The sequence below is a fragment of the Hyperolius riggenbachi genome, chromosome 7 (genome assembly GCF_040937935.1).
Source record: "Hyperolius riggenbachi isolate aHypRig1 chromosome 7, aHypRig1.pri, whole genome shotgun sequence".
Taxonomy (NCBI): Eukaryota; Metazoa; Chordata; class Amphibia; order Anura; family Hyperoliidae; genus Hyperolius; species Hyperolius riggenbachi.
The window spans coordinates 24,486,005-24,507,521 of record NC_090652.1 but is presented as its reverse complement, the minus strand read 5'-3'; the positions used below and the strand labels follow the sequence as shown (position 1 = coordinate 24,507,521).

General features: G+C 42.5%; 2 protein-coding genes across 2 annotated transcripts in view; one reads left to right on the top strand and one right to left on the bottom strand.

The window, feature by feature from the left end:
- LOC137524164 (indolethylamine N-methyltransferase-like) overlaps positions 1 to 21,517 on the top strand; it is a 543,463-nt gene that overhangs the window by 340,218 nt on the left and 181,728 nt on the right. The gene's annotated exons all lie outside the window — the stretch shown is intronic.
- On the bottom strand, positions 3,302 to 19,855 carry LOC137525425 (indolethylamine N-methyltransferase-like). The gene is made up of 3 exons (XM_068246504.1): positions 19,646 to 19,855; positions 5,777 to 5,984; positions 3,302 to 4,332 (listed from the first exon to the last, which is right to left on the bottom strand). The coding sequence occupies exons 1-3, from the start codon at positions 19,794 to 19,796 to the stop codon at positions 3,909 to 3,911; spliced, it is 783 nt and encodes a 260-aa protein (XP_068102605.1). The 5' UTR covers positions 19,797 to 19,855; the 3' UTR covers positions 3,302 to 3,908.

Below are 21,517 nucleotides of genomic sequence, written 5' to 3'. Positions count from 1 at the left end.
TGCAGTAATCAGTTCATATCGTCCATTTCACTGCTGTGCAAATACAGCCCAGTAAAAATAACAATAATAATAATAACAATAATGATGGAAATAATAATACTAAGGATGCAGGCAGTAGCCCCGAGTCTATCTGGGTAGGCCAGGCAGGCAGCAGCGGGGACCGGTTGATCGACCCAGCTAGTGCGCGATGCTATGCAGGCCCGTCAGGGGGAGGTTGGAGTTCAGTAACCGGACAGCTTGGGGGACTACAAAGGGAGCCCGGTGTAGCCAAAATTCCAAATTCATCCACAAAGGGCGCCTGGTGTAGTCAAAATTTCAAATTTGTTTACAAAGGGCGTCTGGTGTAGCAGAAGTGCCAAATTGGCTACAAAGGGTGTCTGGTGTAGCCAAAATTCCAAATTTGGCTACAAAGGGCTCCAGGTGTAGTCAAAATTCCAAATGTATCTACAAAGGTTGCCAGGTGTAGCCAAAATGACAAATTCAGCTACAAAGGGTGCCCGGTGTTGGCGAAATTCCAAATTCATCTACAAAAGGCGCCTGGTGTAGCTGAAATGCCAAATTTGGCTACAAGGGGCGTCTGGTGTAGACCAGATGGTAAAATCGGCTACAAAAGGCAAGTTTTAATTTATAAAAAGGATGTTGTTATGGGAAAAAAATGTTTGGGTATTAAAAGGGCACTGGACATAGCCTAGAAAAATGATATAGTCGTGAAAAGTGATTACTATGATGTAACTTTTCCCTTCTCTCACACATAACCCTCCCCTGGTGGTGCCTAGCCATAAACCCCCCCCCCCCCTTGGTGGTGCCTATCCTTAAGACCCTACTGGTGGTGCCTAACCCTAACCCCCCTGGTGGTGCCTAACCCTAAGACCCCGTGGTGTTGCCTAACCCTAAGACCCCCTTGGTAGTGCCTAACCCTAAGACCCCCAAATGATTACTATGACCTACCTTCTCCCCACTCTCACACAAAACCATCCCCTGGTGGTACCTAACCCTAACCCCCTAACGGTGGTGCCTATTTCTAATACCCCTCTGGTGGTGCCTAACCCTAAGACTCCCCTGGGTGTTGCCTAACCCTAAGACCCCCTGGTGGTGCCTAACCCTAACATCTACCGGTGGTTACTATGACCTAACTTCTCCCTACTCTCACACAGAAGTAATGTCATAATAATCACTTTTCTAGGCTATATCACTTTTTTAGGCTATATCCAGCGCCCTTTTATAGCCCAACAAATTTTGCCTTTAACAGCATCCTTTTTATAAACTAAAACTAGCTTTTCATCTACACCAGGTGCCTTTTGTAGCCGATTATAGAATCTCGTCTATACCAGGCACTCTTTGTAGACGATTTTTATTTTGGCTACCCCAGGCGACCTTTGTAGATGAATTTGGAATTTTGGCTACACTGAGCACCCGTGATAGCCGATTTTGACATCTCGTCTGCACCGGGCACCTTTTGTATGAACACAGTGAATCCAGCGCAGGAGTCTTGGGCGCAGCTGGCACCACTATAAGCCATAATAGAAATTACGGCTATAGCAGGCACAGGGAGTAACTTTGGTGCCGCCAGAAGACGGAGCTGAAGTTACTTTTAAAACACAATCATTCAGCTTCCAGCAATTGCTGGAAGCGGAATTATTTAATTCCCCCCCATCCATGGTGGCCTGGAGGGGGAATAGTATTTAACATGCTTCAGGAACTTGTGCAGCAGCAGGATCAGCCATACACAGGTTGTATCCTGCACTCAAGTCTCACACGCTGATTCCTCTCGTACGCCCTTTCGTAGCTGAATTTAGCATCTTGGCTACACCAGGCCCCCTTTGTAGACAACTTTGGCATTTTGCCTACACCAGACACCCCTTTTAGCCGAATTTGGCATTTTAGCTACACCAGGCGCCTTTTCACCACCTTATAGCTGAGATTTGCAGAAATACCATTGAAGTCTATGGAGGACAGGTGCCCTTTTAATACAGATGGCTCAGGAGCTGTTTTCAACTGATTCCTTACCCATTACTACAAAAGGTTGAGTAAAAAAAAAACAAAAAAACAAAAACCAAAAGAAAAAAAATGGTACAAAATAGTTTATTATTTGATTAATTTAGCACAACAGCCTCCAGTTCCTTCTTTAAGGGCCAGGGTCTTTTTTATTTACTTTTTTCACTTCCGGATCCCTGTGATTGACTCACAGTGATCAGGAGGTCAGGAGCCAATGAAAACAACAACTGAATGAAAGGAGGAAGCCTCGGCTGTCACATGGTAGCCAAGGTTACTTCCTCTAGAAGAAGCAATCGGCACAGGACTATGTTAAGCCGCAGCATAGAATCTATGCCGTATCAGAGTTAGAGACCCACAGATGCAGTGTAGTTCTTAGCGTCCACATCTGTTGTCATCACAGCAATGTCAAATGTCTTTATCAGGAAGTAATTAGGAAGTGTGGAATAACCAGGAGGGATGGTGTGTGGACAACAACAGAATGTGCAGTGACTGCAGACGAAGACAGATGGGGAGAGGAGCACGGGGGCTTGGAGGATTAAATCGGCAGGATTTCTCATCAACTCTGCAAATGGAGGAAAGAAGTGTGCCAGCTGCATCAGAAAGGGATTTCTACTCTGCAACTGTACATTTGGGCTATAAGATGAATATAGTTTTGTTCCTTTTTACTTTTTTCCCCTAGTTTTACTGAACAAAAAGTGTGTCTTATAGTCTAAATAATACGGTATTAGGTTGTCTATGTTTTTCTATCTGTGGAAAAAATAAAATAAAACATGTTTTTCGATTAACTGTATTTCTATATTTAAATGTAAATGAAGGTGCAGTTTATGGCTCAAGGCTTCCTTAGTATCATGTCTTATAAAGCATTTGAAGTCTGGGGGATTGGGGTCACACTTTGAGAAGTGTTGCACAAGAATTTTCACTAATCATGTCACATCAAAAATTACACTTTTGGTTTTGAGAAAATTTTTACAAAAATACATACGGCTTGATTCACAAAGCGGTGCTAACCTACTTAGCACGTCTAAAGTCTTTAGACATGCTAACCAGGGTGCTAAGTAGGTTAATCAATTGAAAAATCCGGTGCTAACCTACTTAGCACTCTGGTTAGCACATCTAAAGACTTTAGACGTGCTAAGTAGGTTAGCACCGCTTTGTGAATCAAGCCCATAGTAGTTTTGAAATATGGAAACAACTCCTGAAAATGCAAAGAAGAGAAAAAGTTTATTTAAGCATGAGAATGCACAAAATAGTTTATTGTTAGTGCAAAAACTCACCAAAATTCACCAAAAAATGCAAAATTACAAGGAGTCGAATTTAACATTATTTTTGGGAAAATTAATGCAAACAGGCTATCTGCATTTTTGCTTAGCTCAACTATGAGGCCTTAGCCTCCATTGTTGGAGGACTTCATCACAGCCCTGGGTACATTTGTTATAGTTACAGTTATATAAACTTGATTTTTTTAAATTGATTTTCTCAAAAACTACCAGTTTTTTTTTCTTTGTTCCCACGGTTTATTTCCTATCCCCCTTAACCATTCGGATTTGTGCTAAATGTTTTTGCAATTTATGTGAAAAGTCTTTTACAATTGCCACATTCGTAATTTTGCATAACGTGAAATGTACCAGTGGAATACATGAAAAAAATAAATTTCAAAATCATAATTACTTGCAGTCATAATTGCAAAATTTGATGTGAATTTTTTTGTAGCTGAAATAAGCACATTACGACAAACAATACGGTGGAATCTCTTCTGGATATGTGCAACAGACAGATAGCATAGATAGTCTGATAACTGATGTGAAATATTATTTAAAAATCTTCACAGACAGCTTCAACCCAATGCATGCACTTTATTTTATTTAATAAAGTTCCACATATTTTGAGGAACATTTGACCACTATCTTCGTGACCTACTTGGTCTTGAAAGCTGTAATGAACATAATAGCTTTATAATCAATGAGTGTGCTTTCATTCCTCCTTTTCTGTATTGCACAATAATCAATAACAAAGCCCAACTTGTGGAGGACATTTTTCACAAAGCTTTCATCAACATTAAAGGCATGAAAATTCTCTTCTCCAACCTTAATGTAAGACGTATTTAATAACCCAACCAGTATCAGGTGGCCTCCAGGTCTCAGCAGCTTTGAGATTTTTTCCAGGTTCCTCGTATAATCATCTTCATCTTTACTGATTACACTAGCTATCCATAAACTGGTGACACAGTCGGCGAGGGGAAGCACAACAGGATGAGTTATATTCTCATTGTCAAAGTCACATGATATAACGTGACTGATGGCTGTCTTTAGCTGCTCATCCTTGTCTTTCATTTGAGCACTGGGAAAACAATACAAAAAACATAGCAGAGGTTTTACACACAGCAGAACTGAAAAAGTCACCTCTTAAGAGAAGCTAGTACTGCTCTGTTACATGCCACTTGGGAAATACATTTATACTGACAAAGCACAAAAAATTTACTGACATAACCCCTTTTTTACTGACATCTATTAATGAAATTAAATGAAAGGTATCACACATGCGCCCTACGTGCAATACAACGGCAACCACAAGGGGTGTGAATGAGGAAAAAGAGTGCAGTGGCGGACACCAGAAAGGTGAAGTATTAATGCATGGCATGGGGGGGAGGGGGCTTTGATACATTTACATTTAGGGGATGCGACCGGGGGGTTTCCGTCACATTTGTCCTCGATTATTGCAGCCCTTACTGCTGCACACCTTATCGACCATGCCAACCTGAGATTTTCCAGCATGTCAGATTTATACATGCGATTGATACATGCAACCGATTTCGGCCCGAAATTGGTTTGATTGTCAACTAGGCATGCTCTTGGTGACACCGATTTTTATAATATTACATAATAATTGTCTTATCTGATGGTCGATCGACCACCAAGTCTACAGATGTATGGCCACCATTAGCTACAGCAGTGTACATTCCAGAGTGATACGTGAACTGATAAGCAGTAAGTGCTGTGATCTTCTGGGAGAGAGAGGGGTTTTTGTACTGACACTACAAATTTTTTTCATGGACTGTCAGTAAATTTACTGATGGTTGGCAACACTCCTTGGGTCTCACTTAAGCTAACCATAGACTATACAATTTGTGCTAGATCAAACAAACAAACATTGGTCATTTACCCATTCCACCATCTTGAACCATTAGATAGAATTTTATCTTATCCTCGCAGTTGAAAGTTTTGTACTGCCCAATGTAGCACAACACTAATAAAACCTCAGTTGCATGTGCTGCTGCTGCCTGACCCCCTTCTCAACCACACTCCTGCTGGGATCAATCTAGCAAATAACAGGCAAGTCTGATCAAGTGTTTACATGTAATATGAATTTTAATTGCCTTTGCTTTCATTTTTCTTTATTCCATGTTTTTATATTAAATCTAGCTTCTAATCTATTAAAATAGGTTATATAAAGTGAACCTTTACTTAACTCTCTTCTCAGCTTTGCTTCTTTTACTATGTTATTCTCCTTTACTGAAATACATTGTGCTGCTGGAGGACTCTGATTCCTCCACCGTCTGTGAAGGAAGACAAAAAGAGAGTCTCCCTTCGCTTTAGATATCGTCTTGTACAGGAGGCAGCACCCAAAACCACTACCCTCCTTTCTGATCTCTACCTTGAGATTAATTTTCTCACAACATTGCCTTCCTCCACCATCTAACTCCTCATTACATGAAATAAAATACAAACAAACAAACAAAACAACATAATAAGCCATTGTAGCTTGCATTTACGGAACACCTCACCTCTTTCCCTCTAACTTGGCGGCATGAGTTAAGGCGTGCTTCCAATTATAAGCTCCGGTGCGAGAGTCCTTCCATCTGCTTGTCTCCAGGTTACATCTCTCATTAAATTTTAGCATAATGATGTCATTGAAGATATCACAGGCTGAATACAGATGATGAATAAAGGAACCAACACTGAGATCAATCAAAATATCTCCCTTCACAAAACCTGCAATTTGTTAAAGAAAAAAAAAGTTAAGAAAATTAAGAAAATTATAGTCAGAAAGCTGTTAACAGGAGAAAAAAAGGAAAAAAGTTCAATGAAAATGTGAGAAAATGCGAAAAAGCCGCCGCGAGTACTCAGAGTAAGGCGGCTGATTCCGCATTCAACATGGCAGCTTGCGTGCATGGGCCTGCATCCACTAGCCTGACGAAGCGCGGAGAAACCGTCGCATGCCCAGTGAACAAGGAGGCGGATTCCGCGTCCGATGTGGCGGTTTGCACGCATGGGCTTACCACTAGCAGTATGGCTGAACACGGGGAAACCGCCGCATGCTCTGACAGCGGTGAGGCTGGCCCCGCGTTCAAACCAACAGATGCATTACAACACATAAAAAAGAGACAAACCGAGAGCCCAATATGGTGTAGTAGGTATTAACCCAGGAGGAATATAAATGAAGGTAAGTATTATACTTACAAACACGGGTTACCGCAAAGGCAACCACTGTATAGGCAGGTGGGGAGTACAAGCCTGTCCCCACTCAGGATTAAGATGTCGCTCTCTGTGATAGAAGAAAGGAGGGTATGACACCCTTCCACCAAGGGTGGTTCGCTGGATAAACCGGTGTACAGAGGCGCCAGTAGAATAAAAGATGATAAAAGGTTTAAAACATCTAGGTGGTGGTGGTGGACCAACCAACCCAAAACAGACACGATGCTGTCAGTTCAAATTAACGGAAATTTATTCACATACTCCAAAATACTGCGACGCGTTTCTCGGGTCAAAAGCCCGCTTCCTCAGGCATTAAAAAACAGGAGTATCTCACTACAGGATGACAGAGATAAAAACCACATCAGGGAACTGTATAAAGTATATAATAATAATAAACATGTACGTACGATAATGTTTATGTTAAGGGGAGATAATGTGATGATAACATGGGTAGTAGTATAGTGTGTGATTGGTCGTATAATGTATTGGAATTGGGAGAGGGGGGGAGGGGGTTTCAGGGGGGAGGGGGGCTAAGGTGGCCAGGGGTAAAAGGTGGGAGGAGGTGTGGGAATATGGGTGGGCTAAGGGGAAAGTGATCTATTGCAGTAAGTATATGTGGGGTTTAAGGGAAGTTGGGGTTATACTAGTAGATTACAACTTTTAGATATCCAGCTGGAAAACATTCCTATCGCAAATTATACCAGTGAGTAATAGTCTTTAAATATATGTGCAAAAACACTTACCAGCTATCTGTCCTGATCAGGCTCAGCACCTCTGTGCTTGTATGCCCGCTCAGGACCTTTAAATAGATCCAAGTGTTGTAAGATTCAGCGTGGCTGGAGGGCGGGGTTGGAGGCAGTGGACCAGGTCAGGAACCAATGGGATGTGCGGGTGGGTGGAGACCAGAGGGCGGCAGGTGTAAGCGTACTGGGGAAAGAGGTAAGGGTCACGAGCAGCGGGGCGGTGCGTGTAATACGTCATGCCGCTTACCGCTAGTGCGCGTGCGCATGGTCGCATCATAGGCTGGCCGCTACTGCGCATGCGAACCTTGACACGTATACGGAAGAGAAGGGGATAGTTATACATGCGGACGGCGCATGCGCGAGAGACAGGGGTGGCCATGTTGGATAAGGGAATAACGGGCAGCAACAGTGAGAGGGATCAAGTGGGCAAGGGGGATGAGCATGAATACATAAAAGCAATTGGACATAAGTATAGTGATATTAGAACGATGTGTTAAACAATTAGATCTAGTGGCTTCCTATATTTGTAACAAACACGTGTACCATTACCGGAGATACTGGTAGTGGAGTGATGCTGCCCTCTAGTGGCCACTTGAAGAACTTTTTCAGTTTAAAAATTAAATAATTACCAGGACATGCCATGTTATTATAGAAGGTTTAAGTGTGTGTGTGCACTAGTGTTGATGATGTGTGTCATCAGTAAGTGTCACAACATTAGATATACAAATATGTAAAACAATTATGCAAAAACATAACTATATCTATACAAATATCCACTCCTAACTTAGGTATTGGTTATGTTTGGTTCACGTAACCATAAAAAAACGGGAAGGGGGGGGGGGGGGGGGAAACAGAGGGATAGGATTTGTACAGGTAAAAAATATAAGGAAGATCGCAAGAAAAATTCACATGGAGAGATGCCCACCTGAGGGACACGGACACATACTCGTATGCGCATGGTTCCCAGAAGTGACTGATACTAACGTGCATATGTACTCGACCGTTGTCATATCTCATGAATATATACAAATTGACCTCAAGATCAAACTCAATTTGCTAGTACAACTCATAAAACTAATAATAAAAATAATAAAAAGCTATGAAAGGACATAAAGAAGCATAAAATTGCATAAAAAGGACATATGATGCCTATAAAAAAACACATATAAGTTAATAAAAGGAGAGCGACAGATTGAAAAAAGGGGGATCAGTTATTTTTGAGTAGTGTATCTAATAAATCTTCTCCAGTACCTCATTGAGGCCACCTGGAGTTAATGTTTTTAGAATTTGTATCCAATATATCTCTCGTTTTCTGAGGGAGTCAAAAGAGTCAGAGCGGGAGTGTGGGACAGATTCGATAAAGGTGATACGAAATAGTGCAGGGTCACTGTTGTGGTGTGTGGCGAAGTGACGTGAGACACTGTGTAGGGGATATTTCTTGCTGATGTTTCTTTTATGTTGTCCTACTCTGCTTCTGGCTATTTGAGTGGTTCTGCCCACATACTGTAGCTGGCACGGGCAGGAAATGACGTAGATGATGTATTTGGATCCACAGTTGATAGCGTTTTTAATGTTAAATGTTGTATTAGTAACCGAGGAGGAAAAGGTAGATGTACTGAGGACAAATTGGCATGCCAAACATCTCTGATGTTGGCATGGGGCACTTCCGGGGGGAGAGGTGGTATGGGAGTTCATATTGCTGATAGGGGGTTGGCGGAGCCTGCTGGGAGCCAGTAGGCTGCGAAGATTTGGGGCGCGTCTATATGTGATGGCTGGTTTCGTGGGTAGGATGGGACGTAGGTGGGGGTCCTGGAGAAGGACCTCCCACCTTCTGTTAAGGATGCTACGAATGGACTGATGCTGGTGGCTGTATTTGGTAATGAAGCGGGGTACGTTACTGGTTTCAGTGTCAGGAGCTAATGTGGGTGGTTTCGGGATTTTTGCCTTGTGGTATGCGTCCTGTAGGAGTTTTTTGGGGTATTTCCGGTCTGTGAATTTGGTTGTCAGAACTTTGGATTGTATATTGTACTGTTGGATATCTGTGCAGTTGCGATGTATTCTTTTGTATTGACTGTAGGGGATGTTCTTGGTCCAGGGGCGGTGGTGGAAACTGTGGTAGTGTATATAATTATTGGCGTCCACGGGTTTGAAAAAGGTTTTGGTTTTGATGTGATGTTGGTCCGTGTAAAGGACCAGATCTAGAAATTCAATGGAGGTGGGGTCATGGTGTGAGGTAAATTGTAGGCCTGCTGGATTGTTATTAAGGTAATCTAGAAAGGAGGGAATGGAGTCAGAGGAACCTTTCCATATAAAAATCAGATCGTCGATATATCTTTTGTAGAAGATGATTTTGTTGGAGAAGGGGTTATCTGAGTATAATTTGATGTGTTCTAGGAGACCCATGGCCAGGTTTGCATAGGAAGGGGAGAAAGAACTTCCCATGGATACTCCGCTGACTTGGTGGTAGGTGGATTCTTGAAATGTGAAAATATTGTTGTTAAGGATAAATTCAGTGCATTGTACTAGAAATGATTGCTGTATTGGTGGCATGTATGTGTTGGATTTGAGGTAGTATTGTAAGGCGGTAAGTCCAAAAGAGTGTGGAATGTTTGTGTACAGGGAGGTAACATCACAGGTGAGCCAGACGTAGTCGTCCTGCCATGTTGTTGAGTGTAACAGTTGGATGAGATGCTGGGAATCTTTTAAAAAAGATGGTAGGGCCTGAACATGGGGTTGGAGGTGTGTGTCAATAAATCGGGACAGATTGCTGGTTGCGGAATCAATACCTGAAATGATAGGTCTGCCCGGTGGTTTAAGAATATTCTTGTGAATTTTGGGTAAGTAATAGAAGAATGGAGTTTTTGGATGATGATTGATAATAAAATTGCGTTCGTTTTTGGTGATGATGTTGTTGAGAAGTGCCTCATTAATGAAACTTTTGAGGGTTTTGTTGATTTCTGGTGTGGGATCTGTGTTCAGTAGTTTGTAGTGTCTGGGGTTATTTAATAGTCTGAGGGATTCTTCTAAATAGTCAACTCTGTCTAGGATGACTATCCCTCCCCCCTTATCTGCCGGTTTGATGACGATGTTCGTGTTATTACGCAGGGTTCGGAGTGCCGATCTTTCAGATGGCGTTAAGTTTGAGGTAGGGAGGGCGTCGGGGATGGTAAGCTCTTGTAGGTCTTTTAGGACTAGGGAATAAAAGGTGTCAATAAAGTTTCCTTTGGAAGAAGTGGGATAGAATCGTGAACGGCCTTTGAGTTTTGTATTAATGAATTTTTCTGTTTCAATTTCCGCCGTAGAGACCGAAACAGTGGGGATGGAGTCGTTGCAAGTGATGATAAAGCTGGTGGGGTCTGTGTGGAGCGAGGTGTTAAGTTTTTTGATGGCAAAGTGTCTTTTAAGGGTGAGTTTGCGTATGTAAGTGTTAAGGTCATTAAATAGTTCAAATAGATCGGATTGATTGGTGGGGCAAAATGAGAGGCCTTTTTCTAATAGACCAGAATCCTGTTTAGTAAGATTGTGATGGGAGAGATTGAAGATACTTCTTTTTGTTTCAGTGGTGGGAGGGGAGGTGATTAATGGATAAAGGGCCGTTATCGTTTGTTTCTTTTTTCTTTTGCCTCTCCTTCCTCGTTTTCTGAGTCGGATAGTGGGCGTTTGCTCTTTTTCACCGGTTGCAGATGAGACCGCGTGGAGATGGGACTGGGTAGCTGGGTCGAGAGGATGTTTTGTGTTAGGGAGGCAGGTAATTCTAAAAAAGATGATGATAGAGTTTGGTTTTGTGGTTCATCTGTATCTGTAAGTTGGGAAATTCTAGGCACAAAAAACCTACCGATGGTGGTTTGGCGGGGTTTGACAAAGGATGAGCTGGATGGTGTGGTGTATTGGTCAGGTGTGGTTGGGGAATTGGGGTTTGAGTTGTATGTGCTAATCTGGGAGAGTCTAAACTCGCCGTCTGTGTCGCTGGCCGCCAAACCTTGATGGGGGGAGGGAGGTTGGCCATCCTTTTCGGGTCCTGATATGTCCGGTTTCTGTAGTGAAAGGGTTATGGGAGGGGTGGAGTTGGTAAAATTGAAGTTGGATGATTTCGGGTTTGTTAGGGTAATGTTCCGGTCAGCCACAGTATGTGGGCTGTTTCGAGATGTTTTCTGTATTGGCCTAGGCTTGGTGCGAATGGAGTGCTGTGTTTTAGGTGTGTTCCTAGAGTGGGAGGTTTTGGTGTTTGTGAAACAACTGGATTGTGGAACGAGTTTGGAGAGAGGGGTGGTGTTGATGGAGGTAGGCTTCATGTTCGTGGTTGTGGGTAAGGTTGGTGGTGGTGGTGGTGGGGTGTTAAGTTTGGTGGGGAGGAGGGGAGGGGGTGGATAAGGTGGGTAAAACTGCCCGTTGGGTCTGTGAAGGGGGAGGCTCATGAGTGGTGGTGGGGGAAAAGGTGGGTAGGAGCCTGGTGGTAGGGGTGCATTAGGTAGAGGTGTGGGTCGTGGTTTCCTATCCCTTTCCCTGTGTTCTGCATAGGCAAGTCGATCACGGTTAAGCTTCTTGAGTTTTGTTTCAGTGGTGTCCCGCTCGAATCTTTTGACTCTAGTGGTGAGGTTTGAAAATAAGGGATGGTATTGGGGGTTGGTAGTATGCTGGGCTAGAAAGTTTTTACATTCAGTGATAGTGGGCTGTAGCTCTACCACCAGGGACTTTCTCTTTTTGATGATTCTCTCCATAATGCCTTGTGTACAACATTCTAGGTAGCTATAAAATTCTGTCGTAAACACAGTATCTTTAGGAAAGGCTGACAGAATTTTTATTCTGATGCCGTCAGGAGAAATTTTTTCACTAATATAAGTTTCCTGCATGGTGATGTCTGCAAGGTTGAAGAACTCATCCTTGAGGACTGACTCTAATTTTTGAAACGTAGGTTTCAGGTCCACTTGTGGAGGGGTGTCAGTCGTCGGAGTGTGGATGATGAGTTCTGTTGTAGGCTGTTGACCTTTCTTGAATTGTGCCAGGAGTGTGTTCCTATGCGAGATATGATCCTCAAATGGATCCATGTAGGTTGTACAGAAGGGCTGCAATCGGGTTAAGGTTGCCGCGACGTCTAGCGAGGTGGCCAAGTAAACTTGTAGGAGATAAAAAAGAGACAAACCGAGAGCCCAATATGGTGTAGTAGGTATTAACCCAGGAGGAATATAAATGAAGGTAAGTATTATACTTACAAACACGGGTTACCGCAAAGGCAACCACTGTATAGGCAGGTGGGGAGTACAAGCCTGTCCCCACTCAGGATTAAGATGTCGCTCTCTGTGATAGAAGAAAGGAGGGTATGACACCCTTCCACCAAGGGTGGTTCGCTGGATAAACCGGTGTACAGAGGCGCCAGTAGAATAAAAGATGATAAAAGGTTTAAAACATCTAGGTGGTGGTGGTGGACCAACCAACCCAAAACAGACACGATGCTGTCAGTTCAAATTAACGGAAATTTATTCACATACTCCAAAATACTCCACATGTCTGATGTGGCTGGGACTGATAGTCCACACAGGTTCAGAAGGACAAGCGCGCGCTGAGAGGCAGAGCCTTTATGGCAGTCAGAAGGGTGTCAGCTGATCCAGCCAATCAGCTGACAATTCTATCAGGTTTCATTGGTCCAGCACTTAGGGGAGGCGCTGGAGAGCGCTTGTGTATATATACTGGGTGCTGGTCATTTCACTGGTGTCTGGCGTTGCGATCACTACGTGGTAGCACTCAGACCTTGTCAGTATCTGTGATATTATCTGTGTTATTATCTAGACCAGTTCCAGGGTGTTGATGATCAAGGACCTCACACCTTAGTCTAGGGAAAACTGTATATTATCTGTGTTATTATTTAGACCAGTTCCTAGGTGTTGATGACCAGGGACCTCACACCTCAGACTAGGAATTAGCTTTACCATCTAGTTATACTCAGACCAGTTCCAGGATGTTGATGATCAAGGAGCTCACACCCAAGACTAGGCATTGTTGATTATTTGTTATGACCTTCTGCTTTCCTGACTACTCTTCAGATCTCTGGTTGGGTGCTTCGCTGTGTCTGATACTCTGTTGCCGAACTCTGTTTGTCTTAGGATTCCGCATCTGTCTCCTGTCTCTGTCCCTGATCTGTCTGTCTGTTGCCGACCCGGCTTGCCCGACCTCGGGAGCTATCTCCTCAGTTTGGAGATAGCTCACAGTCCTGGGAGTGACACCCTTCCTTGGTGTCACTCACTCTCTGTCCTTGCTACTCCTAGCCTGACCCCTCCCTCGGGAGAGTCTCGGGCTTGCGGAAGGAATGTGTTACTGTGCAGTACTCCTTACTGCTGTGCACCTGCTCCTCAGGTGCAGTCCTCGAGATATTCCTGTTGCACCGGGCACTCTTGTTACCCAGGTGTCCAGAGGTTGGAGATATGTCTGATTATCGGTGATACTGCAGATCATCAATAATCGGGTATATATCTGTATTCTCGGTGATACTGCAGATCACCGGTATTCAGACCCTCTCTGTGTTACACCGATCGTTACAGAAAACTACTTTTTTTGCAATGTTATGATATTAAAATAGTATCTTTCTATTTCAATCTGCAACCATCTAAGAATTGTGAAAACTGAAAATCACTGTTTTGTAGCGATAGGTCCACACCTAGCCGCTCACTCCACTCTTCCAATGAACTTCGCCTAACCGCCCCCCGCATCACCCAGTCCCATGCACGCCTCCAGGACTTCTCAAGAGCTGCTCCAACACTATGGAACTCCCTACCTCCACCCATTAGGGAAGCCCCCTCCTTCAACATCTTCAAGAAAGCCCTCAAAACTCACCTTTTCACTCTGGCCTACTACCCCTCGCAACTGCTCTTAACCCACAGCTGAACTCTGGTCCCCTACCTTTCGTATCCCCACCTCTCCCTCTAGATTGTAAGCCTTTGGGCAGGGTCCTCCTCCTTTTGTGTCCTATCTTATCATGCACCTCCATTACTGTGAACCCATGCTATGCACTTGAGTGAACCTAACTTGCCTAATCTCCATGCTCCCCTCCAGTGACTAAGCATTACCTTGTACTCATACTGTGCTGCATGATCTGGTCTTTCTTGTATTCATGTATAGTCATTTTGCTGTATGTCACCCCTAAATATTGTCTGTAACCTAAACTAATGTCCAGCGCTGCGTAATATGTTGGTGCTTTATAAATACAATAAATAAATAAATAAATTGTAGTCTATAAAAAAAACATTTATCACACAAAATTTTACTAGGGGCACTTACACAGCTTGCATTCTCTGCACCGCGGCAAAAAAATGTAAAATTTAAACATACAGTTCATATAAGATTTACATTTGTCACTGAGTAAAATGCAATATAAATTACTTTTTTTCCTTGTGTCGCTGTCACTTACAGTAGGTAGTAAAAACTTCACAAGTCTTACACTAGACCATCTCCCTATAGGACATTTTCCGTATTTCCTGCATTTTTTTACAAAAATACGGTACTCCCTGGAAAGGATCTACCATATTTTTTAAACCATAAGATGCACTTTTTCTCCCTCAAAAGTGAAGCAGAAAATATGCCTATGCATAATTATAGTTACGCATCATAATTCGTAGTTACGCATCCTAATCCTAATGCAACATTTTGGGGAAATCTTAATTTTGTATGTAATTGTAATATTTTATAATTTAGTGTAAATATTCACACAATTTGGTGTAATTTTGTGCCGATTTTAGCAGTTAATAGCAAAGCCCCCATACGAGCAATTGCTACATATGTTAAGAAGAATAGTGGGTACATGTAAAAAAAAAAAAAATCAAAAATAATTTCAAAAATTCAAAAAGACCTTTTTGTTTTTGAGAAAATCAATTTTAAAAATGCGAAGAAAAATGTTTTTGAAATTGTGGTTTAAAAAAAAAATTCTTTGCATTTTTAAAATCAATTTTCTCAAAAACTACAAGATCTTTTTGACTTTTACCCACTATACTCCTTAACATACAGTATGTAGCAATTTTGGTGTTAATAGCGTGTATAAGGGCTTTGCTATTCACTGCTGAAATCTGCACGAAATATGCTAAAATGACGCACAATTTTACATGAAATTACGAATGACTATACCAAATCAATTGCGTTTACAAATCGTAACTACGTATAGGTGTAATTGTGAACATGTATGGGAAATTTAGCATAATCGGAATTAGCCAATTATGATCCTCACTAAGAAACACACTGGTGAAAAGGAATGCTTTTGTGAGCTGCGTGAGGAATGAAGACCACAAACACACACTGCAGGAAACTTGAACCCTGTCCCACCACTTCTACATTCCTAATGGCGAGGCAGTATAAAACCCTGACATAATATTCAATAAAAATATGTTTTCTTACTTGTTATACGCCATATGGTTAGTATATTTGCTTTTGTGCATAAGTATTATTATTCATTTAGAAATTAAGTTTCCAAAGTACACTTTTTTGATCTGATAGCTGACTTTGCATTTTATTCATAGCTGTTTTTTTTTTCATCTTGAAATATAAGCAGAAATGCTTTCTGACTATCTGCCTGCGTTCAGGAGAGTCTGCAGTGTCAGAGAAGTGTTTGTTTACATTTCTCACTTGATACAATTAAACACAAGATAACATTATCGCCTAACCCTAAGACCCCCCAGGTGGTGCCTAACCCTAAGTCCCCCCAGGGGGCACATAACCCTAAGACCCCCCAGGTGGTGCCTAACGCTAAGACTCCCCTGGTGGTGCCTAATCCCCAGAATCAAAAACCTTGTAGTCGAAAATCTTGTAGCCAAATAAAACATATGGGCTACAAAGGGGTGCGCTACTGTAGCCGAAAACCTTGTAGCTGAAAAAAATATGGTCTACAAAAGAGTGCCCTTCTGTAGCCGAAATCCTTGTAGCTGAAAAAAATATGGGCTACAAAGGAGCGCCCTACTCTAGCCGAAAAAATATGGGCTATAAAGGGGTGCCCGCTTGTAGCCTATATCAAAACTCGGGCGCCCTTTTCACCACCTTTTAGCTCATTTCCAGAAATAACTGTGAAAAAACGCGGAAAAGCCGCCGCGTGTGCTGAAAGCAAGGCGGCTGATTCCGCATCCAACGCGGCGATTTGCAAAGGCAGCGTGCCTTTGGAGTGGCTGGGTCTGTTATTCCACATAGATGGATGAAGAGCTACGCGCGCGGGCCAGAAGTCAGGACCTTTATACCAGCAGGGGAAGTGTCAGCTGATCAGGACGATCAGCTGATTCCTGCTGGACTCATGATTGGCTGAGTGGCTCGGGCGGGGCAGCAGAGTTCAGCTACTATATATTCTACTTGCTTGTCAGTTGCTGGTTGTCTGCCGTTGCAAACACTTTGTGGAAGCATTCAGACCATAGTCAGATCATTACAGTGTGTTTGAACCAGGTGGACCTGGGAAGTCACACTGAGCCAGATTACCTTGTACTGTTATTATTTGTTAGACCAGTTCCAGGGTGTTGAGATCAAGGCCCTCACACCCCAGACTAGGAATACTGTGTATCTTCAGTGTATTCTCTAGCATAGTTCCAGGGTGTTGAGATCAAGGCCCTCACACCCAAGACTAGGGAACTGTATTGTCTTTGTGTTATATCCCAGACTAGTACCAGGTTGTTGATGATCACGAACCTCACAGCCAAGACTAGGGAATTGTACCATCATTTATGTTATACTCCAGACTAGTTCCAGGGTGTTGATGATCACGGACCTCACACCCAAGACTAGGGCATTGTATTATCATTTATGTTATGATCCAGACTAGTTCCAGGATATTGTGACTACGGACCTCACACCCAAGACTAGGATATTGCTACTTCTGTATTACATTAGCTCAGTTCAGGGCAAAACCTTTCATATTAGCAGCAGGGCTTCCTGCAACCCAGCCTTGGTCCCTCGCCCAGGGGTCCACAGGCTACAGGAATATCACCCCCAGTCAGGGGTGAATTCCTCAGGAGTCTTAGGCCGCCAGCTCCTCTGGTGGTCTCCTCTCAGAGTTGTTACTGTTACACCAAACACTCTCACTATTCTGGTGTCCAGAGGTTAGTAATACATCTGTATTATCGCTGATTCTGCAGATCATCGATAATCAGGCGTATATCTGCATTTTTGGTGGTACTGCAGATCGCCAATAATCAGATTATCTCTGCGTGCTGACACCAATCGTTACAATAACATTGATGTCTATGGAGGCGCCCTTTTCATACAGGTAGCTCAGGCGCCCTTTTCACTGATCCCTGCTGTTCTAGTAAAACAAAAATGCCGGTAGTATATAGTATGCTGTAAATAATGTTTTAGAGCAAAGAAGAAGTGCTGGGTTTCATTCCGCTTTATTTTGAGGTGTTACCAGCAGGATCTCTTGCGCAAAAAATGGTTCAGTCCATCAGTTTCTGTAGCTGAGTCCCTTCAACTGGAGGGATGGTTTTAAAGTGGAGAGAGAGAGTGCTTTGTGAAGAAATAAACTGTCTCCAGTACTATTGTTAATGTGTGCCCTTATAAACAGTATTTTTACCGATAGTACACTATCACCTTTCATCGACGGCAGAATATCAGTATCTCAACCTATTCTCACACTAACTTTCCCAGCAACACTAAACTACCCCTCTACCTATGCCTAACACAAGCCTACCCTTATCTTTGCCTAGCACTAACCCTCTCTACCTACACCTCATAATAATGTGTACCCCTACCTATATCTGACTCTGTCACTGCCACTATCGCTGCTGCTATGAAGTGGTTAAAACATCTGTTATGATTCTCCATATCATTTATCAGTAGAACCCAACCCAGTAGTGGATAAAATAGGCGCTATGATACTCTACCACTGTCCCTATTTTATCCACTAGAGAATTTTGCTACATCGTAACAGAACTCTCTCGTCGATAATATAGCCCCTATGATACTTAGCACCGTGACTACAAAGTTCAATTACAATGTGGCTGAGCTTTCCCTCTGCTATGATCTTGCTTGCCACTGGCACCCACGTTTAAGGTTGTAGCTGGTAATTCTGAATTTTAACATAGGCACCTATAGTGGCACACAATTTTTGGGCAGCCATCATGCCCAAATTACTTGCTTCATCTTCTGCTGAAACCTAGTATCAAATATGCCCTATTCACAGATGAAACCCCACTGTTCTTGTCTAATCCAGAAAACCATGAACTAGATATTTTAATACATCTGCAAATGTTTGGTCAGTTCTCTGGCTTAACCACTTAAGGATTGTAGTCTTAAAACCCCTTAAGGACCAGACACTTTTTTTCCATTCAGACCACTGCAGCTTTAACGGTTCATTGCTCGGTCATACAACCTACTATCTAAATGAATTTTACCTCCTTTTCTTATCACTAATACAGCTTTCTTTTGGTGCTATTTGATTGCTGCTGCGATTTGTAGTTTTTATTATATTCATCAAAAAAGACATCAATTTTGTCAAAAAAATGATTTTTTTTTTACTTTCTGTGCTGACATTTTTCAAAAAAAAGTAAACTTTCTATATATATTTTTGTCCAAATGTATTGTGCAACATGTCTTTGATAAAAAAAAAATCCAATAAGTGTATATTTATTGGTTTCGGTAAAAGTCATAGCGTTTACAAACTATGGCGCAAAAAGTGAATTTTCCCATTTTAAAGCCTCTCTGACTTTTCTGAGCACCTGTCATGTTTCATGAGGTGCTAGAATTCCAGGATAGTATAAAACCACCCCCAAATGACCCCATTTTGGAAAGAAGACATCCCAAAGTATTCACTAAGAGGCATGGTGAGTTCATAGAAGATTTTAATTTTTGTCACAAGTTAGCGGAAAATTACTCTTTGTGACCAAAAAAATAAATAAAAATAAAAAAAAGTTTCCATTTCTGCTAACTTGTGACAAAAAAAAAAATGAAATCTGCCACGGACTCACCATGTCCCTCTTTGAATACTTTGGGGTGTCTACTTTCCAAAATGGGGTCATTTGTGGGGTGTGTCTTCCTCCCCCTCCTTTTTTGTTCGGTAGAAGCCCATTAGCTTGGTTGGGTCAGGGTGTACTGGGCATGCGCTGCCCGGCCGCGTGCACACGTACCGACGTGCTCTGCACCTGTGCAGTACTACTGTGCAGGTGCAGAATGCTCCCAGCCACGGGAGCCAGATGGGGGTGCACGTGTGGGTGAACTGCACCTGCACCGACTGGCCCAGACTTGCCAAGCTAATGGGGCTTCTACCAAGCAAGCAAGGAGATGGAGGAAAACAGCGTGGGAGCGATCAGTGTGGAGGGGGCTGGAGGATGCCCCAGGTATGCATAAAACTTCTATTTTACTTTGTCTCTGGTACACTTTAAGCTGCTTGTAGAAAACTCATTTTAAATGTATTTGAATAACAGAAAAAGTAATAGAAAGTTTTTGCTATATTTCGTGCGAATAGATGATTTATTATATACATACCGGAGCTGAACACGTAGTGAAGATTCACCATAGGAAATTTCAAAGAATCATCTGCAAACACCATGTCTGGCTTGTCTGAGAAAAATGTCTCAAGAAACTTCCTAGAATCAAAGTCATGCTTGTGGTAGAATTTCTTTGATGCACAATCCATCTTGTAAGGATCGGCTAAAATTTTGATTACCACTTTCTGATTCACTTATGGGACTTCGGTGTTCACTTTGCACAGCCTGAGATAGTCACACCTATTACTGTGTGAATACCTTCTCAAGTCAGTCATGAGGATTCAGCTGACTGACCTGTGATCATTGATCAACACTTTCTCTCTTGCTGAAGAGAAAATGATGGATGGTACTCTGTGGTGACATGAACGCTAGGAGTAGTTTGAAAAAACAAAGTGACAAAAATGAGTGTCACGTTTGCATTTTTTTAAAAATATATACAGTTAAAGGGAACCTAAGGCGAGAGAGATATAGGGGCTGCCATATTTATTTCCTTTTAAATAATGCATATTGCCTGGCTATCCTGCTGATCCTTCTCCTTTAATAATTTTGGCCATAGACCCTGAACAGAGGCGTAACTAGAAATAACTGGGCCCCCCCGCAAAACTTTAGATGGGGCCCCAGCACACTGAATAGGGATTGTCTACAAATCTTTGTCTATAAAACTTTGTATGATTTATTATCAGTGGCTGAGCAGATGAAGTTATTTCACCTTACCTTTAGTTGTCAGTCTCTCAAGATGGGGCCCCCCTGCGGCTGCATCCCTTGAAGGGTCTATTGTTACGCCCCTGGCCCTGAATAAGTATGTAGATCAGGTGTTTCTGACTGAAGTCGGACTGGATTATCTCCATGTTTGTTTCAAGTGGGGGATTCAGACACTACCGCAGCCAACGTGATCAGCCGGATGCCAGGCAACTGTATTGCTTAAAAGGGAACTAAATATAGAAGCCTCGCTTTAGGTTCCCTTTAAGGCATCAAGTCGCAACTCCAGGAATAAAAAGCTTCCAGGTTTGGATGACTGAAAAAGAAGCTAAACTCCCTGTTTCAGGAACCGGCCCCTACGGCAAGCCTGATGCCGAGACAGGACTTGATGTTTTTCAACCAAATCAAGATGAAGAGCAGTCTTGTTTAAAGAGGAACTCCAGTGAAAATAATGTAATAAAAAGTGCTTCATTTTTACAATAATTATTTATACATGATTTAGTCAGTGTTTTCCCATTGAAATATTTTTCCTCTCCCTGATTTACATTCTGACATTTATCACATGGTGACATTTTACTGCTGGCAGGTGATGTTAGTGGAAGGAGAAGCTGCTTGCTTTTTTCGCAGCTCGAAACAGCAGTTATTTCCCACAATGCAACAAGGCTCCCACAGTGTGATGTCAGAACCATGGTCCTGACATCACACTGCGGGAGGGGTTTCACCACAATATCAGCCATACAGAGCCCCCTGATGATTTGTTTCTGAAAAGGAAAATCTTTCTCATGGGAAAGGGGGCATCCGCTACTGATTGTGATGAAGTTCAATTCTTAGTTACGGTTTCTTTTTAAGTGTAAAACAAGGCTGTTGCCTTTAGTCACACATTGTGAGATTCAGCCACCACTAGCGGTCATCTGCGAACAAAATCTGCTAGACACCGTACACACACATTCTGCAATAAAACAAGATTTGTCCGTGTCTATGGCTGGATGATGGCGCCCACGTGTGCAGCCTCGGTCACATCGGCTCCCAGCATAGTTTAGTGTAAATAGTGTTAGCATCCCTTTCTTTTTGTTTCTTTTTGTTTTTATTTGTTAGTCTTGTGTAGTGTAATCTAACCTGCTCAAGCACCCTCGTTCTGCCGTGGACCCGCTCAGTTGCCCTGCTCCAGGCC